General features: G+C 37.1%; 2 protein-coding genes across 2 annotated transcripts; one reads left to right on the plus strand and one right to left on the minus strand.

Moving 5' to 3' along the window:
* ATAD5 (ATPase family AAA domain containing 5) lies at positions 1-27,517 on the minus strand. Its single transcript, XM_031967631.1, has 23 exons — positions 27,148-27,517; positions 22,945-24,761; positions 22,277-22,358; positions 19,763-19,927; positions 19,098-19,221; positions 18,686-18,767; positions 17,200-17,381; positions 16,641-16,798; positions 16,052-16,208; positions 15,357-15,695; positions 14,927-15,023; positions 14,647-14,726; positions 14,070-14,212; positions 13,823-13,973; positions 10,820-10,984; positions 10,441-10,565; positions 8,814-8,907; positions 7,597-7,661; positions 5,924-6,104; positions 3,561-3,733; positions 2,199-3,061; positions 1,255-1,416; positions 1-1,163 (listed from the first exon to the last, which is right to left on the minus strand). Exons 1-23 carry the CDS (start codon positions 27,220-27,222, stop codon positions 1,085-1,087), a joined length of 5,559 nt encoding a protein of 1,852 aa, XP_031823491.1. The 5' UTR covers positions 27,223-27,517; the 3' UTR covers positions 1-1,084.
* LOC116423657 (translation initiation factor IF-2-like) lies at positions 27,302-27,891 on the plus strand. Its single transcript, XM_031968730.1, is given in 2 exon segments — positions 27,302-27,449; positions 27,452-27,891. Coding segments are annotated over 2 exon segments (588 nt in total).

Below are 27,891 nucleotides of genomic sequence, written 5' to 3' on the forward strand. Positions count from 1 at the left end.
GTATTGATTAATAAAGGCATTTTTATTTAAGGGTGAAAATCGGGAAGGTAATTCTAATTTACGATCCATTTAAAAGTAGAGTTGGTTAAACCATTTGCAAAGTAATTTCAAGTAAAACTTGACCATATTTTAAATCATTTAATTACATTTTCTGTCTTTAATCAGAAAGCAAAATCTTAAAAGGAAAAGCCTTAACAATTATATGGAAAAATACAGGAATTCAGTCATCTCAAGATACAGAAAGACTGATCAAGAATAATTCATCCAAATATGACCAAATTCAATTAATTATGAAGATATATAAAATGTTCAGTCACTTGAAATTTTGTTAAAATCTTTGTGAAATATAACACATCAAAGGTAGAAAAAGATAGAAAAATGTACAAAGCAACTTGTAGGTTAACAAAATAAAGCAACACATAAGATGATAGTAGAAAAATATTTATAAACCTCCACTGTCTAGATAATCCAATGGTAGAATATTGCTAAATATCAATACAATAGGAAAAACTTCATTAAAGTCATATTCCTTGACGCTTAAAATTAAATTCGCTTGAAAATGTCATAAGTGACTCTAAAAGTTTTAAATTAGCAACATAAGTGGGAGTGAATTTTGCAAAAATCTATTTTGGAAGAAATTCTTCTGATATTGAAGTTCATTATTAAATTAAAAAAAGTCCTGATCATGTCAGTAGAACAGGGAGGCAGTGAGGGAGAAAATGTTTGAGAATGACTTGAAACACAAATATCTCGACACATATCCATTAAATCTACACTCCAGTTATTTCCAGGAGAAATAACTTAATCCTTTCACAGAAAAACAAAGTTTTAAAAAAAATAAAAGGGTCAAACTAGACAAGAGAAGAGCACAAAAATATCAGCCTATAGAAGAGGTATCACAACCAAATATACAATGTATAAGCCGGACTTTTGGTTATCTTTAAATACTTGCACACAAATATAAAATATACAAAGTCTATTTTTACTGTACATGAAGAAAAAATTTAATGACACAGAAAAATCTATGAAATATTCAAATGTAACAAGTAGCTTTTACTGTACATGGCACCATTAGCATAGAAAACTAGGGGAAGTCAGCTGCCAAACTGCTCACAGTGTCTTTGGGTATGTCGAGATGAATTCCTTCAAAATAGTGCAGGAATCTGTCAAAAGAGAAAGAATAAGAAATAGTTTGGTAATGTTTCTTTTCATCTAATGGAAACAGATCACAGAAATGTTACTCAGAGCTTTCACCTTCTCTTATTCTTTTCTTGCTCTTTTAACTTCTCTATCCTACAGATGCATCGAAGGGTCGGTAAATATTCTGCGAGGCTGGCCTGTCTGCTGCTTCCCAGGTTTAAAAGAGATTTCCCAGAAAATACAGTTTTTACGACTGCCAACCTCTTCTGTGCTTTGCTGCAAGTTAAAAAGGAAATAATTAATATATATATATATATACACACACACACACATACACACACACACACATATATATATTCAATAAAAATGGAACTGTACTACACAAGCTGATTTCTCTCTCATCTTAACCTGCTACAAAAATGAACTTCCATATATTGCTTTCAACATGTCATTCCTCTGCTCAAAAATTTTCAATGGCTCTTAAGTGACTGTTGTATTAAAAAGATCACACATCTACCTAAGACTTGAGGTTCCTCTCTATCTGGGCCTGCTCCTATTTATTCAACCTGGACTCTTATCTGCCTCAGCTCCAGGCAACAAAAACATCAGCCTAAAGAAGAGCTATCTATCACAACCAAAGATATAGTTTATAACCCAGTTTTTGGTTATTTTAAAGACTTGCTCACAAATATACAGTCTTTTTACTGTACATCAAGAACAACTTAGGAAAATCAATGAAATATAAAAATGTAATTAGTATCATTTACGGTACATGATCCAAATTAGCATAGAAAACTTCATCTTCTGCAGTGCAGTAATGAATTCACAATAAATGTCATAATGACCTATGCTTTTGCAGTTTTCAAAGATTGGAAAATTCAACCCAAGGGGTGGATTCCACCACATAATTCTATTACATTCAAAAAGAAATTGGATTCTTATTGTGCCTCTATTATTATGCCCTCTCCAAAGAAAGACCAGGAAGGAATATACTGGAAAACAAAGGAGACAAACCATATAAACCCGAAATTCATCTAAAAAATGGAAAACAGACTTACTCTACATCTGCAGCAGATTGACTGAAGTACACATTATTTCTTTGTTCTGAAATGTACAAAGTGAGGTCCCCGTTTGGATCTTTTCCTAATTTCTTGCAAGAGGCCAAAGAGGTTTCCAAAACTTTTGAAATAGTGGAAGAGCACTTGGTAAAACTGAGTGCTTCCACAACTGCCTTCAGCTCCTCCAAGCCTTGGCAAGTCCAGCCATCACGAGGCTCTTGTCTAAACTCATCACAAAGGCCATTCTTGACCCTGCCGTTTGTCCAGTTAAAGTCTTCGTTTTTACCAAACTCTTTTTGCTCCCTTTGATTAGGTGAAAGGGAATCTAAGAAAGACATATCATCCATAAATTCAGTCAGTGAATTTAAACAGTGAGAAGCAAGAGGACATTTTTGTTGACTGAGAGTTTCAGGAGGACGAGACACAAACATCATGTCAGATTCCAAGGTTTTCTTACTCTTCCCTTTTGCACTCGGTTTGAGGGCAGAGCTACTCTCTTCTGAGCTTGAGGGTGGAACAGCTGAGGGCAAACTAATGTCTTCATCAGAATAATTCAAAGCAGTGTCAAACAAGTCGCTGTCATCCAATGTGACCATCTTCTTCTGACGCTTCACTTTCTTGGCCTTTACCAAAGAAGGGTCTTCTTCAGAACACTCAGCATTCAGGTGATTCTCATTCTTCCTTGCTGGGGAAGCATATGAAGTTTCAGGCAAAATACAAAGGTCTTTTGACTCTGGGATGACGTGAACTGGCAATGGCAGAATGAATTCAAGATTACTATATAAAAAATCAACATTCTGTTTTTGGAATTCGGTGAGGAGCTGAATGAGTTTATTCCATTCTTCCTGTGTTGTGAGTTTATGCTGAAAAACAAGTGTATGTTAACAAATGTTTACACAATCACGACATATACAATTTTCAAATTTCCTACTAATGGCAGGTGTGCTCTGTTAATCCACCTTCCTAATGCTTGACAACGTCTTTCTGCCATATATTCCTCTGCACGCCAACAAAGAACTGTAGCTCAGGCCTAATTTTTGTCTGGTTCTTATCTGGTGATGAAGAATAAACATTGCTCCATGGACTTCACAGTGATGAGCCAATCTATGTCAAAGTGAGGTTTGAAATGACTTTTCATAAGAAACATCACAGCAATTTTATCCTAAACATTCTAACTCTGAGGTCCAACCCTGGAAAAATATTTGACTTAAGGGGAAGCTTTTAATATGGCCATAGCTATAAAATCAGGTAGTCTGTAACAAAGAAAAATCTTAGACTTAATAATTCAGGCACGTTTAAACTATGGGTCAGGAGGGAAGGAGAAGAGAAAGAACTCAAGCTAATATTCTGATTTTATAATACCTTTATAAAGGAAAACAAATCTTCAGATGGAAGGACTATGTTCTTCATGCCAAGCAGACTCTCAGCAAAGCCAGTGTCACACTTTGGAAGGTTGGCAGGATCCTGCTGAGGAGCGTGGGGATGGTTTTTAGGATGAGCACCATCTCGAGAGTAAACAAGTTTGGCATTCTCTCCTAGGGAGTTATAATTTAAAAGAATCTATTAACATCATTTCCCCTCAAGAGTTGCATGACAGCAAAACGTAACTTCAGAGTGAGGTCACTCTTGGCCACATTCTACTGACCTACACATACATACACAATAACTTCACCAACAGGCCTGCTATATATTATTTTTTTTAAAAAGTTTTTGCCATAGTAAACATTATTTGTGAAAAGACTAAACTTTATTTGAATTCCATTAGTTAAAAAAAAGTAATGCTATTAGTATGACAATTGTTCACAGTTAATTGTACTTGAAAAACCCTCTAATATTCTAAAAGGCAACCAGGTGTAAAGGAAGATGTCTTAATCTGAGGTTAAGATCACTGCATTTCAATATAACTGGTTTCCTTTATAATTCAATATATCTTATTTTATGCATTTAATGTTATTCTGAGAAAGGACGCACAGGTTTCCCAGACACTGCCAAAGGAATCCAGAACACAAGTGAAGAATTCCTAGAGAGAAAAAAATAATGAATTTTGAATCAGGAGACCCGAGTTTCAACCACTGGCTTAACAGGTTATGTGTCTTAGTTTCCTCATCTACAAAATGGGAATCATAAAATGCACTCTATTTACACCCACAATTAGAAGGAAAATTGCTTCAGAAATCTTTATGCATTATGATAATGACTTATTATGGGTATTGTAGGACTATCTCTTGAAGCCTGATGAAAGCAATTTTCAAGTCAAATATAATCAAATACTATCTTACATAGGAGTGAACTTGTGGAATTTATTACCAAGAGAAACTGAACAATCTGAAAATATAAACAGATTCATTAAGTCTTTTGAAACCATTTCTGGCAACCTAATGAATAGTCCCAACTACTAGTGTTGGTTTTCCAATCACAGTTTTTCTACAGACTGTCCTTTGATTCAACATGACAAAATGACAAAACAGACTAGATAAATTGTTAGTTTGATTCAATATGAGTGATGTTCTTACCTGTAATTTTTATTAGTCATCTCATTCAACTTTAACATAATGCAAAATATAAACCACATAATGATCTCTTCCTGGGTCAGCCGTTTCTATCATGTCCTGGAAACTTAGTTCAAGATTTGTCTTTCTGCTAAGAAGCTTTTCTTACTGAATCCCACCTCTGTCCGGGGTTTCTATTCACCGTTTAGACTATACGTAATCACTTTTATTTTACAGTTGCTTCTATCTGTCTCACCTATGAAAAGCCTGACTTCCCCACTAGCTGTTAGAATCAAGGACAGGGACCAGCTCTTACTTATCTTATAGTTCTTATCATGCCCCTTAGGTAGGTAATATTTGATTATTAATTAATTTTATTCTGAAGTTTCCCCTTAGGTTTTATCCTGTTCACCCATGATGAATACTTAGTAAGCTTAATCAACTTAAGATATAGGGGGATCTCCTTTTAAGAAAAAAAAAAATCTGAATTTATTAAAGATAAATTAAGAAGGGATATTAACATCTTCAAAGTTTCACCTTAATGACCAAGTGTAGGCCCAAAGAAGCGATACAAGAAGATCCCCCACTCATCCTGCTTCTTGGCAAAGGTAGAAATGCTATGGGTGTGATATAATGTATGCATTATTGATAATTTGGTTGATTTTTACTTAACTGTCTTTTTTCTCTTCTTTGTTATAAGAGATGGCTTTTTAGGAGGAGGAAGGAGAAGTACAAGGAGAAATGTAAATGATATATAACTAAAGGATATCAATTAAAAAACTTTTTAAACACTTCAAGAGGGATGCCTTCAAATAGTGTACTTTAAATATATTTAGGTGTTATACAGGAGTCTCATTTATTCAAAAAGAAGCTTGGGAATCCATGTTTAAATTGAAAGCTGAGCATCAGGAACCAATGCCATCTAAATATCTATAAGAAATGTAAATATCATCACCACAACAATATTAATGGAGGCAAGTGGAAGGAAGGAGAAGCAAAAAAATTTGATTTTTTAAAAATCAACTTAAAATAAAACTTTTTAGTAACAAATCTACTACATCAGATAAATCTAGCCTGGTACTTTTACATAGTAAGTACTTAATCAATGATTACTAATTCAATTTATCTTAGATGACAAAGGAGATAATACATGATAACTGAAACAGATCATGTTATTAACTGCTGATAATGTCCATACTTACAGTTGGACACATTTTTTTAAACAGATCAACTCACCATGAAGTGATAACGGTTTTTCTTTTAAGAATCCGCCTCCACTTCTAACCCAGAATTGTAAATAGAGAATGCTTCTTCTGATATCACAATTATTAATAGTCAGCAAGGTGACAAAGTCTTTTAAGTCAGTTCTTAAATTTTCTGCCAAACAGAGTGTCTGTAGATAGCTGGCAACATTTAGCTATAAAATGTAAAAGAAACATATAGAAAAGTATTTTTCAATTAAATAATTTCTTTTTAAAAATTCTAACAACATCACAAATGCTTGCTATCATTAAGAATAAAATGAAATTTATGAATTTTTCTAAAACATTTCTAATGTTCTTGCGAGTAAAGAAATTGCTTTAGAAGTAAATATTCAGGAATGTATTTTTATAATTAAAAGGATATGACACCCCAAAGAAGAGATATGAGAAAGCAGCTCCCTGAGAATAGAACCAAGGCTAAAAACAATCACACACAAACAGACCACCTTGAAAGTTACAAGTTGAATTTGTTAAAGCTGTACATGAGAGATTCCAGTTTCAGATACAATACTCTCCTGTTCTACATTTTATTGGCTGTTCAGAATAAATCTGAAAAAGTGTATCCCTGCTTCCCCACACACTCCTTTGCAGAGGTAGGAAATCAAGGGCATGAAACAATGCAAATAGTGCTAGACTTTTTTTTTTTTTTTTTTTTGCTATTTTGGTTAGTTTTACTAAATTGTTTTTTCAACACTTTTGTAACAAAGGATAATTCTATGGGAAGGAGGGGGTAGTAGACATTTAAGAGATGCAGGTAACATAAAAAACAAAAGATATTATTAAAAAAAAAAAAAAAAAAGGCAAAAGCATATGGCCACACATTGCTGAAACAAGGAAATTTTCATCATTATTTGTAGGAGATAGTTAACATGAATTGGATCCCTATTCACAAATTTCCTAAAGGAAAAAACTCAAATATATAAATTAAGTTTCAGTTTACATTCATTTGAAACTATACAAAACTATTTAAGAAAATCCTTTCAATCTTAATTAGAGCTCCACAGTAAAAGTTAATGAATTTACATTTCACAAATTTTACAAGGCTCAGTTAATACATTTTATATACTAAAAGCTCTAAGTAAGGTAATATGATCAAGGAATTTCTTCTAAAAAACTTGAATTTTGTAGGACTGAATGTTTTTGTTTATAGTCAGGAAGTTAAAAATTTTTAAGAAATCTAATTTCTATGTTTGGTCATAGATCTTTTGGTACAATATACCGATCATTCTTTTGAATCTTTTTTAAAAACACATTACCAGATAAAAAGAACAGTTTATAAGCTAACCAAGTATCTGGATGGATCAGGTCCTCCTCATCCCCATGCCCACATTACTTAAAGCTTTCTGGTTAATGCTCTAATAGAGTAGGAAGCTCCTACACCAATAACAGACACAATTTCCTTTAACCCACAAGCTTTTGGAAGTACACACAGAAGGCAAAACATTACAGGAGAAATGTGTCCTGAAGTTTATAGAAATGCTGGCATCTTTTTAAATTCATACAACTAAAAGGATCTTTGGCTTTTTGTTGGACCAGATAATTGCCAGTATCAGTTTCTATTTCTGACATTTTCTGATTTCTTACTATATACAAAATGCCATGTTTACTATCATGTAATTTTTATGATTTAAAAAATAAAACACATACCAAGGAGGGAGTTTTAAAGTTGATTTCCTCAAAGCATCCATCAAATGTTAAACTAAATGTTGGATCTGCAAAAAGAAAGTTCTAAAATTAAGAGTTATCAATAAATTGGATAGTTATAGTGAGTTTATCAGATATGCAGAAGACCCAGAGCTGGGTGAAATGGACAATAAGTTGGAATCCCATCTCCCAAAAAAAGGATCTTCAGGGCTGGAATATTAGGCTAAAATTGCTAAGGTTACACTTGTCCTTATTAAATTTCAAGTTTAATATCTAGGTTCAAAAATTCAACTTCACAAAAATAATGTAAGAGACATGAATAGACAGTCCAGTTAAAAAAGACCTGGGGGACTGTAAGCACAATGTCAATCAATAATATGTTCAGGCAACCAAAAGTGAGTGCGTGAAGAGAGGCCTCGTGTCCAACTGCTATGCTGGTATTCCAGACCCTCTCTAAACTACTGTGTTCACTCTGGGTGCTGTATTTTTAGGAAGGCAACTGATAAGCTGGAAGTGACCGATATGGCAAATAAAAGGACTTGGGGTCTTGCTACATGAAAGTTTAATGAAGAAAGGGGAGGGGTTTATCTAGAGCAGAGAACACAAAGGGGATTAGCTTGGTGCTGCTTGGCCTCCCAGGGCAGAAATAGGACAAAGGATAGAAACTGGTAGTGAGGTTCCTTGTCCACATATGTCTGAGTTCTAAAACAGCAGCCAAAGCACTGGTCCTTTCAGAATGTACTGTTGTCAGTAAAATACAATCTTTTGAGGAATCGAAAAACTCTTTACTAACCTACTCATCAAATCACTGGCAACTACTAACAAAATTGGCTTTCTCTATATGCTTTAACATTTACAAAAAACTTCCCATACATTTTTCATTGGATTCTCCCAACAGGTAAGCTGGGCAGTGCATGTAGCACTAACTCAGACATACTGGTAATAACTAAGCAGACCAAGGTCTTGTTGCTCCTAATCACAGGCTCTTTCCAGTTTTACCCCAATGTTCCACTCCTCCCTGTGAGATTTTTTACCCAATACCTTTAGGGATATAGCAGAAAAAACACCAGATGCAGATCCATGAATATATTAAGAGGAAAAAAATCATCCTAAGCAATTAACTTCAAGATGGATTTCCTAACTGGGGGGAGGGGAGGGAAGCACATTGCTAGAAAATGTTAAATCAGTATTAACAAATTTTGCTCATCTGTTTTACCTACCACTTGTAGTAAGAATCACAGGCCTTTTGGTTGTTGCCATGAAGGTCTTGATAGCATTTAGAAATCCAGCATCTTCATCAAATATCACATCGACCTAGGAAACACACGCCGCTGTGAATGTCAAGTCCAGGGACAAGGGGATGAAAGTTATTTTATAAACAGTCATGTACCTGAGTTGGATTAGATAATCTCTACTAGCCTAAACTGTAAAAGGTTTTTTATAAGTCATTTAGTAAAAGTGTAAGTGAATTACTCTATGTTAAACTAAGAAAACACAAAGCTTTCTAAGTGAAAAGTTTAGGCTCATTCAGAACACTTTCTAGCATCAAGGGCATCATAGTGAGTGGAGCTCCAAGTCTCTAATCAGAAGACCTGACTTCAAATCCAGCCTCACACACTTACTAGCCATGTGCCTCTGGTCAAGTCAACCCCAACTGTCTCCCCCCGAAAATACTTTCTAACATCACTGAGTACAGATTGATGATATTCCAACTCCACAAATATTCATTAAATGGCAGACACTATATTCAGTGCTGGGGAACAAAGTGACAATGGTTTTTACCCTCAAGTAAATTACATTTGACTGGGGGCAAATATTGCAAGCAGATAAAGACAAAAAAGTAAAATGTGCAGGGTTCTGCAAAGGCCACAGTCAAAAAATGACAAACTGGAAAGAAAAAACAATAGGGCGAGTAAAGTGGAATGAGGCATTGTAGGAGTTGAAATGACAGAGGCACCTATATTTTATTGGAGGCACTCCCCCACTTTTAATAGGAAGGTGACAGGGTCACCCTCATTTGTGGGAGAGGTGAATGGGGCCAGAGAAGACCAATGAGCAGAGGGGATGGCCCCAGACCCAGGTGATGGCCATGGCCACGAGAGTGCAAATAAGGGGATGGCCCCAGACCCAGGTGATGGCCATGGCCACGAGAGTGCAAATAAGGGCATGGACAAGTGGAGCAGTGGAGGGCAAGCCAATCAGACATGGCAGCTGATGAGATGGGAGACTCCAAGATGGGAGGTAGAGATATGGGATGGCTGAGGTTAGGAGACTTAGTATCTAGAAGGAAGGCACCAGGCAGATGATGGCTAAGATAATGGAAGAAAAGAGAGTGAGAGAATGTGTAGGAACAGAAGTCAACAGGGTCAAATACTGCAGAAGCAAAGGAGGAGGACAAGGAAAAGTCAACAGAAAAGGTCACTGGATTTAGCAATGATGAGATAAGTAGAAATTATAAAGAGAGTAGCTTTAATTGAGTGCTGGTCTCAGAAGCCAGAAGGCAAGGAATTGAGAAATGGAAGAAATGAATATAGATAGGTTTGGGGTTTTTTTGGGGGAGGGTGGGGTGAGGAAGAACATGAGGTTTGGTCTTGAAAGGCAGGAAATACTTTCATTTGAGTATGCTACCTTCTTCAAAAAAATTATTTCCTTAGGTTTTGACATTTTCATTTGCTTTAAAAAATATAATTTCAGTTTCAATATTTGATATTATTTGTCATTTTTTATATTTAGATACCATCTGTAACATAAATGTGTACTTTTTAGGATTTTAAAGTATTTAGCCACAAAACAAAGGCACCAGTTTTATTTTTGTGGTATCAGTAATTCATAAATGCACACTCTTACCTCCTCAAAAAGAATGAGAGATGTGGCATTTTTCCGATTGGATTCCTCTAATTCCTTGACATTTGAGCTGGAGATGTTTGTTGATTTTGTTTGAGTGTCTTGTTTCTCTTCAGAAGAAATAATTTCTACAAAGATGTGATATAAGCATATCAAGAAAATCCACTAGTATTATTACTATTCTTGACAGAGAATTGTCAATAGAATTCATGTTTTTATTGAATAAACTAATAAAAACAGAAATAAATTATCAAAATGGAATCTACAGACTATCTAGAGTTTAATAAGTGACTCCTAGGAACTTAAAGAATGTTTCATAATCTCTTTCTAATGTGTTGAAGATACATTCCTTTAACTTGTATTTTATATTATGAATTCTTACCTTTCTTATTCTTCTGGTGTTTCATCACTTCATCATTACTTTGTTTGGAAGACACTTTAAAATAATTTGCCAAAGTTCTGGGAGGGAGCCCCCGCTTTGCAACTCTTGGTGAAAGTGGAGGTTTCCTTGGTGATGCAAGAATTTTCTTAGGTGAACTTAATTTTTCTACCAAAAACAAATATTAATTTAATCTTATTTAAAATTAATACTTCTTAAATTAAACTTTAGATAGTCTACATCCCATTTCAAACCCACAACAGATGAAATCATTTCAATCCCAGTCTACCTAAATTGTCACTTGGGCAAGGAGGAGTAGAATGGGGTCAGAACAAAACAAAGGCCATTATTTAAGTAAAGTTTATAAATGCGCTTAATTTTCAAGATTAAAGAAAACTAGACTACAGAAGGAAATAAGTCATTTAGAAAATGACTTATTAATTCTTTTATGAGGGTTAGTTTTGCACTTTGAAACACAAAAGAAAAACCAGTGCTTGAACTTGTTGCTTTTCCCTAATCCTTCCAGAATTCCATTTGCTGCCAAATCACACTGTCCAGCTACTGTCAAGCCCAGCATGCTGCTAACGGCTCATGTAAATTCACCTCTCAGGAACTTCCTAGCATATTCAAGGGCACCATCATTCTGCAAGTAGCTAGTGGGAGGTCCTTCTGATAAGGCCCCCTCTTCACTTGAATATGTCACTGTCCATCTTTCCCTTCCTCTCCAGAAAGTTGTTCCTCAGAAGCCTTATTTTGAAAGCTGGCATGCCCTCTAGTGCTCTGGATCCTAAAGTCTGTCTCCCCTTTCAGCTTCCACCTCCCCGTCTCCACAGGCTCATTTCCTTTCACCTTCAGCATTCAAAAATGCTGAGATCTTTATCTTAAAAGAAATCCTTTCTGTTGATTAGGATCTTAGGAGCCTGGGTCAAGCCAGTTTCTGGCTTCCTAGAAGTAAAGAGAGGCTGCTGGTCATTACATGCCCATTGACATAAGCTCTTGGAGGATAGGGATTCATCTTTGACTTGTTACCCCCCACCACACTGCTACCCAACTTCTTAATGCTGGTTTTCCACTACTCCTTGCTATCCTCCTCCTCCTAAAATCAGACTTCTATGGGATCTATTCTCAGACATTCTCCTCCAACCCAATAACTCCTTTCCTATCCACAGACTTCTACAAAATTCCCCTTTCCAGTGGCTTCTGGGATCTAACAATTCCTGATTCTCCATCACCTTGAATATGGACTCTTCATCCTTTGCATCTATCTTTAATTCTCTTAACTTTTCTATTTATCTAAAGCTGAGCTCATCCATTATCACTATTTCAGCATCATATCTAGGCTGCCACCCCCTTTTTTAAATAATGGCTTCCCCCCATTACCATTCCCTATTGCCAAAATACACGCAAAGATAGTTTTCAACATTCTCCCTTGCAAAACTTTGTGTTCCATTATTTTTTTCCATCCCTTTCCTCCATCTTCCTCCCCTAGACTTGGATTGAAGACTTCTAAACCTATATTTCCAACATGGACTTTTAAAAATTCAATTTTATTTTATTTACCATTCCAAATTTTCTCCTTCCTTCTTTCCCTCCCCTCACCCACTGAAGCCAAGAAAAACAAAACCTGTTTCAAATATATATAGTCATGCAAAGCAAGTTCCTAACTGGCCATGTTCAAACATAAAAGGGAAAAATAACAAGTTTCCATCTGCACTAAGTCCATCAGCTATCAATCTGAAGAGAGTATATTTTACCATGAATTCTTTGGACTTGATGTTGGTCACCTCCAACACTTGACTTTTCATGTGCACTTTCAACTTTTATTAAACAGTTCCACACAAATGCTGTGCCATTATCTAAACTCAACATGTTCAAAACTAACAAACCAATTTCTCTTTGCAAACATTCCATTTCTTCATTGTTCATCATAATAAAACCTATAGCCCTTAAAAGTTTACAAGCATTTGATGTATTGTCTCGATTAAGCCTTAAAATAACCTGGTATTAGAGATATTATTTCTAAGCCATGGTTTCCTCAAGTATATCCTTTAGAGATAGGAAACCATGCCCATTAGAGAAGGGAATCAAATCCTACTAGATTTCTAGATTGCAAAATCACCACTCTATTCACTGGACTATGCTGACACTGTAGAAATAAAGCCTAATTCTTCATTCTTCCTTCTCCTACATATTCTATACTTAACATTCATCAAATCCTATTCAATTATTCCTTCCCTTTCAAATCTGTTCAGTTTGCCAGACCTCCCCATTGCTACCATTCTCATCTAAGCCTTCACTGCCCACAATCCTAGAGTATTATAATTACCCGGCTTTCCACCTTATATACAGAGGTCAGCGTTGATAAAACACAGCCTTCACCATGAAAGTCTCTGCTTCAAAATTCCCACTGGTGCTGTCTCTAAAAACCCAAACATTTTTGTTTATGATTTTCAAGTCTTTTAATAATCTGGTCCTATTCTATACCAGAAAATCATATTTCCTAAGGTTCTCCAATTATGTACATTACATATTGCCCAGTTTAGGGATATACCATGTTCTTGTTCCCTCCAGCTCATAGCAGTGCCCCTGCCAGGTATTCTCATCTTCTTCCAACTCTGCCTGTCAAAAGTAAAGTCTATTCATTCTTTAAAACCATTAAGGTCAAGTCCTATTATCTTTTCAAGATACCACGTCTAATTACTTCAACTTACACTCTTATCTTCTTTCTCCTAGTTTAATTCCATTTTAATTGCTTAGGAGTGCACTTGCTATCTCTCTTTAATGACATTTTACCTTCCTTGAAGTTAACAGCATTCTTCTACCTTTTTCCATTCCTGTCTCACCCCACCTGTCTCACCCTTGTCCCCATCCCTGGCGCTCTTCAGGAACGCCATGTACATGCAGCATTACTTCCTGGCTGCACCTTGCTAGTGTTCTGACAAGATTTTTTAAAAATTTTACTTTGAAATACTACATGTAGAGCTTGAAAATAGATCATTGACTTACTTGGTGATCTGCCTACGCTGTAGTTGTTAAAGAAACAAGGCTTATGTGAATTTACACCTTGCTTGTCAACTTGATGAGACTGAGTAGCTTCTTTGAGTTGGGAGAGAATTTGTCTACCACTGCGTTGCGAAGAAGCATTAACTTCAAATATCTGTTTTAAAAAAATGAAATTTTAAGAAGAGGGAACTGAGAATTTGAAAATCTAAGATAACTCTTACACTGAGGTTTTCAAATATTTGAAATGAACCTTAAAGCCAAGTTCTTGAGCACATGCGTATACTGCAGCAGTCTTCCCCACTCCTGGTGGCCCCGTGATGAGAACAGTGTTACAAAAAGAATTCTCTTCCTCATCATCAGAAGTGTCCTTAAAGTCCATGCTAAATGAGAGATCTAAAAATATGAACAAATGAATATATATAAGATGACTGGTAAAATTATCACTCATCACTAGACTTGATGGTTAAATTTATATTTATTATATATAGGCAGGAACTTTCAACCAATAAAAAATTTAAATATCCTGAAATGCTAATTATAAATCTAAATGAATTAATTGCTAACCTAAAGAACAGCTAAAGGGTGCAGTGGAGAGACTTCAGTGCCTGAGATCAGCAAGAATCATCCTCCTAGGTTCAAATCTGGCTTCAGACACTTACAAACATGTGACCCTGGGCAAGTCACTTAAACTCTGTTGGCCTCCATTTCCTCATCTGTCAAATGAGAAGGAGATGGCCAACCACTCCTTCGATATCTCGGTCCCCAAAAGGAGTCATGAAGTCATGAAAGAAGAAAAAAGCAACTGTAGGAAAAGTCTTCATTCATACCTTGTTCTTTGTCATCACTTCTGATTTTCTGATTTCCTTTTTCTTCCAATTCAGCTCTTCTTTTCCAATCTTTCAACCAACTGTGATAAGAAAATATGAATTACTAAAAATAATTCAGATTTAAATATCAGAATATATACAGGATGGATGTGAAAAATGCATTATTTTAAGTCTTACAGAAAACTCAAAACGGTGAAAATCATGGCAAGACATTTTAAAATAAATAATACTATCAATAACTTTCTATATTATAATTGATCTCAGATGAAATTTTACCAACCTGTGTAACTTCTGAATTGCTAGTTCATTGTCTATAAGTTCACTAGAGGCCTGAGGTTGGTATTTTTCTGTCCAGAGCATGTCCTCAACTCCAGAATCTAAAAGCAAAACATTCTGCATTTACTGGGTGAAATATTTTTTGTTTCAAAATGAGAGGCAAATTAAAAACTTCAAATCCTATAGATACATTTTGAAATCAAGCTACAACAAATGCTGCACCAAAACAACAACAATAACAAAAATGTTAATTACTTAGAAAAAGTTACAGTTTAATGACATCGCCAAAATTGGGGGAAAATCTAAGTATAAAGTATAGCAAATAACCCAAAGAATTTTTAAACAGAAGGGGTGGGAAAGAGTATATAAGTGAGGAGATATTTTTGACAACTATTAAAGAGACCAAAAGATTCCAAATCACTAGGGGATATTACCAGAGCTGGATGTTCCCTCTGATGGAAATTTCTTATCCACATCTATAATCACATCAGAATCCTGGGCTAGGCTCACTTCCTCCTTACGTGGCATACTTCCTAGAGCCTCCTGCCTTTTCCTGGAGGTCCTAGAACACTGTCCTTGGCCAGATTCCCTCATTCCTTCCAGGGAGCCAGTGCCTCCACTTCTGCTGGGGGAGGGTCCCTCAGGTAAGTCCTCCCTCATTAGATCCTGATCACATTCAGTTGGTTTTCTTTTCTTTGATTTGTGGTTTTCACTCTCTCCTCTCTTTCTCTTGGTTTCCCTTCGACTGTCAATGGATTTTATTTGTAAATGTCCTATATAAGGGTTCAAAAACAACATACATCTTTAATGAGTGACAAAAACACAATTTTAATATTTTAAAAACATTCACTAAATCTGTGACAACCACTGGCACAGGGAAGCCTGAAACGTGGTGCCCTGAAATCTGCCTTCAGAACTTCATTCTTTTTTGGACAAATGGTCTATTAGACCCCAGCGGCACCACTTTGGCCTTTCCTATGTGCCTGCCCAACATAGGTGCAATCCCTGCTTCAGACAGATAGCCCAAATCTTTTATTTAAAGATAACTCTTTTATCAGTCATTCCCAGAGCCATTCTTTGAAAAATGCAAATTCAATATAAATCACAGGAGTTATAAGAGGTCACTAACCTTGTTTACTTTGACATCCAGAAAGTGCCACGTGCTCAGTTCGTTTTTTTAAAAACTGTGTAAAAAATCTTTTTAAAGGAAATTGAGGATTAGACCACTTAATTTCCTCCAGCAAAATCTTCCTTATTTCTTCTGTAAAATCTTTTCTTACTCCCCGCTGCAATAAAATGTGAAATATTTAATGGAAACTCCATTTTAATGATTTTTATTAAACTATACATCAATACTAATGTAGCCCCCTGGTAACCAAATCTTCCCCTTCAGAGAAGCCAATAATGATGCATGAAGTTTTCTGCTGAATTTGTGGCAAGTTTCAGTTTTACTTTTATGTTCATATTATCCATGTTTTGTCTTCTAATGAAGGGGTAATTTCCCATAGTATTATTACATGTGTTTAAATTCCATTAAAAAAGTACTACATTTGAAAATAAATTCAAGTCCATAATTACTTCCTACTCGACTAGTGGTACGTATGTGTCAAAAACAAAATAGTCCCTGCTCTTAAGGAGCTTACACTCTATTAGAGAAGTAGAAGTCCTGAGATAATGGAAACAGGCTACTAAGGGTAATAAGGCTCTATGACACTAACCACAACTGCAGAATTCTTGGTATCAAGTCTGTAATTCAGAGCGGAGAATTCACCAAGGGCAATGACGCGTTTGGTCACATCGGTTATGCTGGTACTTGGGTCTTTAAGATTAGTTAAGAAAAAGGATGATGGGGGTGTCAAGCTCCACAAACGGTTCCCTAAAGGAAAGGAAGAAACCAGAGGCTTATACTTTCATTTCATATTTGCCATAAATGAATATTTGATGAGTAATTATTGTACACATATGAAAAGACTTGAGAACAATTAATATAGTAAACATACATGTGCCAACAGGAATTGAAAGAATTTGTTAAGGTCACACAGGTGAGTCAAAAGGTCAAAATGCATGATTTTCTGATAAATTCTCTATTTTTCCATCAGTCTGTCTGTGTTGATTAATGTACTTTAAAATTTCCTGCGAAACTGCCACAGGTAGTTATAATGAAATCATAACCTTAAAGCAAATAAAAGAAGTAAAATTGGACATGCAATCTGATACTGCTTAAAATTAGATACTTATGCAGAATAGAAAGATCCACCCCAATAAACAAAGACTTACAATTGTCCCGTTGCTGTACATGAACAACCATCTGAAAACAGGAACTTATCACAGAGTAGGCTTCTAGGGCAGCTGCTTTCTTTGCAATATGGCGCTTCAATGAATCTGGCAAGCCACTCATGAGAAATTCACGCTTTGCTTTAAATTGTTCATCATCCTGAGAGTTTTCAGATGCATCTTGACTTTGAACAAAATTAATAACTTAATAAAGGAAAAATCTACCTTGGAGCATAATTATCTAAGAGTGAAATCAGTGTGCAAAAGGTTTTATTTTTCTTGTTAATTTCAAAAACTGCAAAACCAATCTCCTGAAACATGAGATACCATCAAGCACTTTTCTGTTACTAGGAAAAACAACTGTGAATTTTAAAAATTAACAGGACACTGATGCATGATTATGTACCCTAATAGGTCAGTAGGATTCCTCTTCAGATTTTTAGTGGCTAGAATTTGTGCAGTTCTGATCAAAGCTTGTGTTCCCTCTGTTTGCCTGCCCATAACAGCTATAAAAATCCCTTCTTCTTGAGTAGTCAGCTATAAGAAAAGAGGCTAAAAGAATGACCAGCTTCTGCTTTCCTCTCTCATTCTGCAGGTGTACAAGTCAATAAGACCACAAAGTCATACAGAATAGACAGGTAATGAAGAAAAAGAGAACAGAGAGCAACTCCCAGAGACTAGATGCTGATTTTCCACTAGGGATGTAGATGCCGCTGCATACAAATGCCTAGGGCTAAAAAAAAGAAGTTCATAGAAAATAAGGAAATATTTAGGAATTTAAACCAAAATTAAGGTAATTGGGCAGTTAGATGGCAAAGTGGATAGAGCACCAGCTCTAAAATAGGAGGATCTGAGTTCAAATCTGGTCTCAGGCATTTAATATTTCCTATCTGTTTGATAATGGGCAAGTCATTTAACCCCAATTGCCTCAGTCCCTCCTCAATAAATAAAAGTAAAAAATTAAATTAAGGTAATTCTGAGAAACATATATAAACATTTCAGAATTTTCTACTGTATTTTTCAAAGCACCCTGTAAAAAACTGCTAGGTTGGCCAAGCTTAACCAACCCACCCTCCCCAAAATGGGGAAACCATAAGCAGAAAGGAGCATAAGGATATCAAACCATAGACCTTTAGCATAGTCTTGGACTATGGATAATTAAGAGCTTCCAAGAAACTGCCCACCGTATAAGGGATATTGTGTTTTTCCTCTCTTTCAATGCCTTAAATCTCTCCACAGTCAGGGGAAACAGTAGAATCAGAAATTAATGGTAAATTCTTTAACCAGAAGCAAACCTGATAACAATTTACATGTGCAACATATATCTAATTAGCTAAAAGCAAATAAAACACATTTACACTTTTCCATTAATTAACCCATAAATAGAACACTACACAATTCACATGTTTGAATCCCAAGCACCACAAATATTTTAAAAATACTTTGTACAAATTCTTTTTAAAAGTTCTTTAACTTGCATGAGACTGACCTGTTGTCATCAAAAATCACAACAGGTTCAGTTGTTTTCTGAGGTTTTTTAGCCAGGAATAGAGGAGCCACTTTTATTTTTCCTGGAAAGAACAAAGACACAGATTAGCATTCAAGTTTTCTATCCTTATTCATACCCAAATGCTTTCAAAATTAGTTCCTCTCTCTTCCCTTTATTAGGAATAAACTATGGTAACACACTAAGTAATGTCAGGTGAAAAGTATGTGGTTATTTAATTAGACTTCATCATGCTTCTGCTTTTAAAGGTCCACTAATGGACAGCTTTTCTTAGAATTATATTAAATATGAAGGGGAATAAATATTAAAGGGGAGAAATAGTGTTCATTTCTAAAAGGCATTACCAACAAAACCAAAAATTTTTAACATAAATATTCTTATGAAAGCAACATACCACTTAAATTCTTAGCATTTTTGTTAATTTTTTTTCCCAGTACATCATTCAAACATTGAATTTCCTTCTGTTTGTTTTCTGCACTCTGGGAAGGAGAATTTGAATCTATAATTATAATTGAATCCTAAAATGAAATAAAAGAGATTAAAGACTTTTTAACCAATTGCATGCAATGACTTGCAAAAAATTTATATGCAGAATCTAAAAGTTGATTGAGATAATTACAATAAAACTCAATTGACCAAACTGTTCTCTTTCCCCCTTCCTTTCAGATTAGGCCCGGATAAAAGGTAGTATTTGAATTTTGTTTATAACACAGATTTCTGTGCAATGTGGCCGCACCTTAGATCAGAGCTTCTTAAACATTTCCCATTCATTTACTCCCTTTCACCCAAGAAATTTTCACATGATTCCAGATATGTAGGTAGATAAAACAGGTATGCAAATCAAACATTTACTGATGATAAATCATAATTTCATTACCCCCACATTCAGTTATGAAACCCCATATGGGGTCATGACCCACAAGTTAAGAATCTGAGCATTTAGATCATTAGATGCAACGCCATCATTTCCCATCATGCAAAGATGTCATTTCCCACTCTCGTAATGTGAATGAATGCCATATGCATGTTTACATCAGTAAATCTCTGGAGTGCACTTACCTCCATCTCTAATAACTTTTTCCTTTCAGTAAGAACCTGCTGTCTGGAGGATCGCCGCAGAGGGGCAGACCCTTCTTCACTCATCTTTGATCTGCTCTGCTGGATGGCCTTGGCTTTTTCAATCAACTGCTTTGCTTTTGATATGTTTTTAGAAACATTGCTTGCCTAGTAATAAAAATCCAAAACAATATTCTATAACATTGGGTAAATAACTCTTATAGAACATTCACTAAAGAACTTGCCAGCTTACTACTTTGAATATGGATAGAGAAGGAAGACAGAAAGATTTATGAATTTTTAACAAGGAACTTTTATCAAGTTTTGGGTCTAGTTATATTGGGCTTGAATTTGTTTGGATGCAAATAGTGTAATATTGCAAATATAGTTTCTGAGTTTCTAACCAGAATATGAAATTTACTATAAATAAAAGGATGTTTCTCATTATCTTAAAGTTATCTATTCTCTGATTTGGGCCACCAAAACCAGGAAAAGAACAAATTACAAATATTAAGTACAATTAATCACCAAGCATTTATTAAGTGCCTACTGTGTGCCAGGCACTAGGGATAGAAAGACAAAAGTGGAACAGAACTTGTTCCCAAGGAACTTACATTCACTGAGGGAAACAATTTATACCGTGCAAGTATATACACAATACAAGGTAGTTTTAGAAGGAAGAAGGATGGTAGCTGAAGAAATCAGGAAAGACTGAGTCTTGAAGGAAAGTAAGGGCTTGTATAAGGCAAAGAGAATGTATAAGAAAAAGAAAAGGAAAAAAATCTTATCTTCTGAATACTAAGAAAAAAACAGTTACACATTAAAAAAGCAAGACGAGGTAGTGAATTATAAGTGCTAATTGATGGAAAATGCTATAGTTTAGAACTGAGGAGAAAGAAAAAGCAAAAAGAGAGAAAAAAATTCTCTCCTCTGGTTTAGGTACATTTGGATTGGATAGACACAAGATAAGAGCTCAGTCTAATATGATGGTTAGAATTTAAGGTTAGAGATTTAATGAGATGCGAGAGGGAGAATGGGGGATATTTTAGAACAGAATGGTACAAGGCAGGAAAGCCCACAAGATAACTAAGGGAGAGTGAGAAAACAGATTTTTATATAGAACTGAACTATTAGATCATAGGCCTTAACTGCCAAGCTGGGCAATCTCATGACATTGACTCAAAAGTTTTAAAGCAAAGAGAGATATGAAAATCCATGAAAGGAATATTTAAGGGGTATTTATGAAGGTTGCAGCAGCACGAAAGACAGACTGGAAAGGGCAGACAGAGGTTGGGAGACCCTCAAAACATTCTGAACTCTTCTCTTAGAGGGGTGACAGTAAGAATGGGAAGAAAAGGATAAATAGAGACCAGATTACAGAAAAAAAGCAGCAACTGAAAAGATATTAAGTATTTGCCAGATCCTAGTCAGCCCACATTCCAAGTCCTAGTGGCTTGCATCTCGCTATGTCAAAGACAGTGGGGCTGAGGAGGCAGCTTCAGGGAATGAGATCTGTGAGACCCAAGATCACCTGCCCATTTCTCACCCTTAGGTGCCAACTTTAAAGTGGGAAAGAGAACTGGCAGATAATAATCAGGATTGACTCCTGTAGGCTCCCCCCTGCCCCCTCCCCGTTGTATTCCAGATTAAATATTTTTCAAAATGAAAATGCCCCAGGACTAAAATGTTCTGAATACAAAGGGATGTGTTTCTAGGTCCTATAAAAATGACCAAATTGCCTGAGAGTATGAGAAGGTCCCCAAATTTGTAAACTGACAGAGATCACAAGATGAATAATTAACCCAAAGTCAGAAAGCCCTGGGTACAAGCAGCATCTGTGACCCATAATAACTGTGTAACCCTAGACAGGGGGTGGCTCTAAAGCCCAGGCCAATGCTGTCAAGCTCCAATAAAAATGGGGGCTATGGATCCTTATGTTAGGATCCCTAGGGGCTCTGCAGTGACAATTTTAAAGTAAAATATTATATTAATTTTGTTGTATTTTGATTTTATTAGGTATTTCTCAATTACATTTAAATCTGATTGGCACAGAGTGGAGAATGCAGTGGGCAGGCAGGGTGTTAGATACCTCTGCCCAAAGCAACAGAATTCCTCAGACTGTAAATTACAGAGGTACATGGGAGAGGGAGAGTCAGTTGGGGGCTCTCTAAATCCACTTCCTCAACCTATTCAAAATAATTCAAATTATTTTTCCTGAGATAATAATAAATTTCTGAATCAGTGATTATACATAAGCTAAATATGGAAAAGGTGACAAGACAATTATCTCGGAGACAATTTTTGACCATTTCAAACCTATTATTTTTAAGGGATTTTACTGTCGCAATAAAATGTCTTGAGAAAACTAAAAAAGAAATATAAATACTATGAAAAAATGTTTCAGAATGATACCTAACATAAGTCTATAAAATACACATTGATTTTCTTTCAATTTATTTCTGCGGGTGGCAGTTTTTTAAAAATAAACAGAAGATAGCAAATCTCATATTTAATTACCTTTCTACTCTTGGGAGTAAAATCTTCATCTGTTTCATTTTTCTTGGATTTAGAGGGTGACCGTATTCTGGTAAATTTCATCCTGAAAAAGGAATGTCAAGAAATATTTTATTCATCATATTATGTGAAAACCTCAATATTTAATACAGAAATAAGCCAACTAGAGATTTGAATGAAATAGGAAATAGGAAAACAAAAGGTGACTAATCATTTTCAAGTTATCTACTCAGAGGAAGAATTAAATTCAAGTAAGTCAAGACAAGTTAAACTTTTGTTTAAAGATTTCAAAATCAGGACGTTAAAAAACATTAAATGAGTTTTGAAGTTAGTCTGCCCTTAAGGTCACTTTCTTTTATTAAGTGAAGGTATGATGTAACTAACCCATCCAACAAATAAGTCTTTACATTTTATTTCTAATCCAGACCTTAAATGCATAAAACTCATATTTAAAGGATAGTAATTATAAAACATTATAGCTTAGCTATCTAGTATCCTACATAATGACACATAATATATAAATAAAATTTATGCGATATGCAATAAATTCTTCTCTTTTGGTTTGATTAGCAAATTAGGTTCAAGGGAGAATAAAACAAAAATAATTTAATATTAGCTAGAGCTATTCTCTAGCATACAAAACACTCTAAAACAAAAAGACAAGCTTTTACCTAATAGGGCTCTTTGAATCAAAGGGTACTGTTATCAATTCCGCCATATATAAGCCATGCTGTTCCAAAGAAGTGTGGATGGCTGCTTTAGTAGAAACCTTTCCAGGACTGTCAACTTCAGAATCAGGCTCTCCAATCATTACCATGCATTTTCGGGAAGATTTTCGGGAAGATTTTGGAGTGAAATCATTTAACAAACTGTCATCTGATGTAGTGATTTTTCTTGATGATTTACTGCTGGCTTTGGGAGTAGAAACATGTAAAGGACGATCATCTGAGATATCTTCAGAAGAAGAATTTGTAATGCTAAGGGAGAAAGTGTTTTTGAAAACTGTTTTCTGTTGTCTCAAACTTCTTCTGATGCTATTTGGATTTTGCTTAATATTTACATCACACGAAGTATTTTCTTTCTTAATAGCATCCTCAGTTACCAATACTCTCTTACCTTTTTTCTGAAGCTTCTTACTTTTTCCTTTGGCTGGGCTTTTTTTTAAATCACAAAGCTGTGAATTGTCTTTATTTGAATCTATCTGCATTTTAGAACATTCTGTTACTTTAACTGAATTATCTTTACCCGTTTCCTCTTTCAAGGAAGCATCCTTTTCCTGAGCATCTTTGTGTCTTTCCGAGGATTTTTTGACTCCACTTTTAACAGCATCAAATGCAGGCTGCCTAAAAGCATTCATGAACTGCTGTCTTTCTTCCACAGTACATTTTGGCTTTATGGCTTCAGGGCCTCCAGCATCTAACACAGCTAACTCTAATTCTTCCTCTGCTATAACTACATTGGATTTTCTTTTCTGAACTGTCTGTTCATTTTCAGGCTCTGAAAGAATATTTCCAATTTCACTTTCCTTACATTTCAAAAAAATTGATGGTATTTTCAAAGTCTTTTTACCCTTTATTCTTGAAATAGGCTTTGGTGGCACAGTATGGATTTGTGCAAGAACAGTCACTGTTTTAAGGGGCAGCTGCTGAGAATTTTCACTCGTTTCAAGATCACTAGTGTTCCCACTTTTATCAACTTCATCAGCTGACATTTCTGGTCCACGTATCTGGTCCAATGTGATTATTTCCTGACTCCTTAAAAATTCTTCATAGGATACAGTTACTGTATTATCATTAACCTGGACTGTCTCAGACATATGAACTCCAGGAATGGAATCCCTTACAAGATCCACAACTTCATCAATTTGTGTTCCTGTTCCTTGTTTATTGCCGTGGGGCTCCTTTTTGGATTGTGGGCCTTTATCTTCTCTGTGCCTCCTTTTCCTTAATTTTTTGCAGTCATTTTTTGCATTATTTTGTTCAGAGCTTACTTTCTTTCTGTCCTTTTGAGAAGATATTGTGCCTGATTGCTTTTTGCCTTCTGAGAAGGGCTCTACATTTTTCTGGGTAAGAAGAGCAGAAGAATCACTATTATTATCCACAAAAACATGATTTAAGCTCATGTCCTCTCTGCTGTCATCACTACTAATTATTATGGACTCATTTTCCAATTTTTTAATCTCATTCAGTTGTTGAGATAAATTAGTTCTCTTTCCCTTCGATTTAGACTCTAACTTGGAGGAACTGTTGAAAAGTGTTTTCAATTCTTTGCTATCATCAACTTGCAATGGTTTAGATGATTGTATTTTATACTCTTTAGGCAGAGAAGGGTTTTCATTTATGGGTGAAGTCCTTTTAAAATAATCCAAGATGTTATTAGATTTTGGTGGAGAAAAAACTTTGTCCCCAGTCTTCCTTATTGGTGACATATATTCAGTAATGGTTTTACAAGAAATTCCATCATCTTCTTTCCTTTGCTTCTTGCATGGCTTTAAGTTTAAAAGAAAAGAAAAAAAACATGTAATTGGGGAAAAATAAGAGTTAAAAACATAAGTCTTATTTGTAGTAATATGGAAAAAGAAGCTTATATGCTTACCTAAATAAACAAATGAAGAAAAAAAAAGATTTCTGAGATAAAAATCACTAGTTTATGTATAACAAATGAGAAAATTAGATGTGAAAATAAGAAAATATTAGAAATGCTTAGAACAAAGAAACTTATAGAACTAATGGACTGTTTTGGGGGGAAAACATCTGCCCCAACTTCAGTCTTTTAAATTGTCGAGTTTTAATTCTCCAATTGATAAATGGTCAAAGGATATGAACAGACAATTTTCAGATGATGAAATTGAAACTATTTCCACTCATATGAAAGAGTGTTCCAAATCACTATTGATCAGAGAAATGCAAATTAAGACAACTCTGAGATACCACTACACACCTGTCAGATTGGCTAAGATGACAGACGGAAAAAGTAATGATGAATGTTAGAGGGGATGGCGGAAAACTGGGATACTGATGCATTGTTGGTGGAGTTGTGAACGAATCCAACCATTCTGGAGAGCAATCTGGAATTATGCCCAAAAAGTTATCAGACTGTGCATACCCTTTGATCCAGCAGTGCTACTACTGGGCTTATACCCCAAGGAGATACTAAAGAAGGGAAAGGGACCTGTATGTGTCGAAATGTGGCAGTCCTGTTTGTAGTGGCTAGAAGCTGGAAAATGAATGGATGCCCATCAATTGGAGAATGGTTGGGTAAATTGTGGTATATGAATATTATTCTTCTGATGACTACAGAGAGGCTTGGAGAGACTTACATGAACTGATGCTAAGTGAAATGAGCAGAACCAGGAGATCATTATATATGTCAACAACAATACCATATGAGGATATATTCTGATGGAAGTGGATTTCTTTGACAAAGAGACCTAACTCAGTTTCAATTGATCAATGATGGACAGAAGCAGCTACACCCAAAGACAGAACACTGGGAAATGAATGTAAACTGTTTGCATTTTTGTTTTTCTTCTTGGGTTATTTCTACCTTCTGAATCCAATTCTCCCTGAGCAACAAGAAGGTTCTGCACACATATATTGTATCTAGGATATACTGCGACATATTTAACATATATAGGACTGCTTGCCATCTGGGGGAGGGGGTGGAGGGGAAAAATCGGAACAGAAGAGAGTGCAAGGAAAAATGTTGTAAAAAATCACCCCGGCATGAGTTCTGTCAATAAAAAGTTATAATAATAATAATAATAATAATAAAAAACCCAACAAAAAAATAAAGAAATTGTTGAGTTTTAAAGCAGTGGCCAACCATCTTCCAACACAGTAGTTTTTAAGCAGGATCTGAAGTAACATCTTTTCATTCCTAGTATAAATTCGTGATCTAGTTATCACATTTAACAAAAGCTAGGCATCACAAGCAAAATCAAGAGTATCTTTTTGATTTTAGCTTCATTGGGAATTCTTAAAGATATGTTTCATCAAGTTTCAGGTACTTATCTAAAATTTTTTTGCAAGTTTTTAAGTAGAGGCAAAACCAAGATCAAAAAATGCCTTTCATGACATCTCATCTCGTCTATGTTGTAAATGCTAGCCGAGTGTCCAAAAGACAGGCAGCAGATAGGGAGAACCTCGGAGCTTCACTGATCTCCCGCTTTTTAAGTGAAGCTGATGTCTGGAAACTCCCGCATGTGGACCAGAAAGGAAGCAAACAGCTGCTCACCAAGTATTTCTCAGATAACCACAAGGACGGGGTGACAGTTCCAAGGGGAAAATGATCTCTCACAGGGGTAAAGATATGCTCCTCTTCTCTTGTTTGCCGTCAGGATCCCCAGCTCCCCACGGCTGGGTGACCCCCTTCCCCGGAGCCTACTCTAGCACCCCCAGTCCTTGGGGAGAGACCTCGGTCCGCATTCTCCTCCCCCCTCCGGCCGGACTTTGTCAGGGGGGGCAGGCAGCCCCTCTTCTCGGTTACGGGAGGCGTTTAAAGGCTGCTCGGAGAGGTGGTCGGGGTGGGCAGGGCCCAACAGCATCAAGAGCGCCCAGGGCGGGGGTCCGAACCCTAGAGGGGAGAAGCGTCTGACTCCGGGGGGGAGGGGGGAAGTGCCTTGGGGACCCTCTCAGGGAGGGGGCAGTCCCATGGTTGGCGGGCATTGAGGCCATCGAGCGCGCATTAAGCACTCACTGTGTGCAAGGGGGGGGGGAGCAGAACCCCCCCCCCAGGAGATTGTACCCCGCGCCCTGCCCACCTCCAGCTTTCCACCCGCGGCTCTGGGGCGGCTTCTCCTCCCCCCGCCCAAGAGCCGGGGGCCGGCTCGGGAGAGGGTGCGATCCAGGCCCCGGACAGGGCGCAAAACTCACCTGAAGGTCCAGGTCCTTCCCGGGCGCTCGGGGCGGAGCCGCCGCCGCCGCCGCCATGGCCAGCACCCCGACCATGGCCCCTGGCTCGGCTCCTGGGCTGCCACGCCCTCAGGAGCTGCTGGGGCCGGGCCCGAAGCGAGCCTCCGTGGGGGCCATGACAGGTCGGGCCGGGCCCGGGCGCGGGAAGAGACCCCGCAGAAAGGGCGCGGGCGCGAGCCCCCCAGGCCAAAGCGCGGCGCGGGCGTCTCCCCCTCCCCCCGCCGGCGGGCGACCCTCGAGGAGTGGGCGCCGGGGCTGCGCTGGGTCGGGGCTGGGCGGGGGGGAGGGTGCAGGCAGCGAGGGAGGCCCGAGCTCGGCGGGCAGAGATTCTTGTCAATTGGGTTTTCGCGCCGTCCGGGAGCGCCGGAAGCGGGGGCGGGGCCACGACGCAACGTCCTGGACGGGGGAATCAACGGCGGCTCGCGAGGGCCAAAGCTACGCGCCGCGAACATTGGCAACCCCCGCTGTCGATCCGCCGGGGTCTGGGTCCCTAATCTCCCGCCCCCGCGCAGGGGCTGCTCGGGCGCAGGGAGCCGGCGCCGTCTGCTCCAACGCTGGTCCCCTGGCCGCCCGGCTCTCGGCAGCGGAGCCCGCGACGGGCGCAGGAAAGGCGCCTGCGGCCGGGCTCTTCTCCTGACCCCCTCCCGGCGGCTTCGCAAGGGCTTTATTCCTCGCCTTTGTCGCGATCAGCCCCCTTGTGATTAG

Source organism: Sarcophilus harrisii, chromosome 4, assembly GCF_902635505.1.
Source record: "Sarcophilus harrisii chromosome 4, mSarHar1.11, whole genome shotgun sequence".
Lineage (NCBI taxonomy): Eukaryota > Metazoa > Chordata > Mammalia > Dasyuromorphia > Dasyuridae > Sarcophilus > Sarcophilus harrisii.

What these genes read in the sequence shown, in the direction of transcription:
- ATAD5 (XM_031967631.1), bottom strand. Translation starts at nt 27,222, where the DNA reads ATGGTCGGGGTGCTGGCCATGGCGGCGGCGGCGGCGGCTCCGCCCCGA. An exon ending in ACACCAGAAGAATAAGAAAG is followed by an intron (nt 10,566 to 10,819) that starts GTAAGAATTCAT and finishes ACATCTTTGTAG; the next exon opens with AAATTATTTCTTCTGAAGAG. An exon ending in CAATCTGCTGCAGATGTAGA is followed by an intron (nt 1,417 to 2,198) that starts GTAAGTCTGTTT and finishes TTTAACTTGCAG; the next exon opens with CAAAGCACAGAAGAGGTTGG.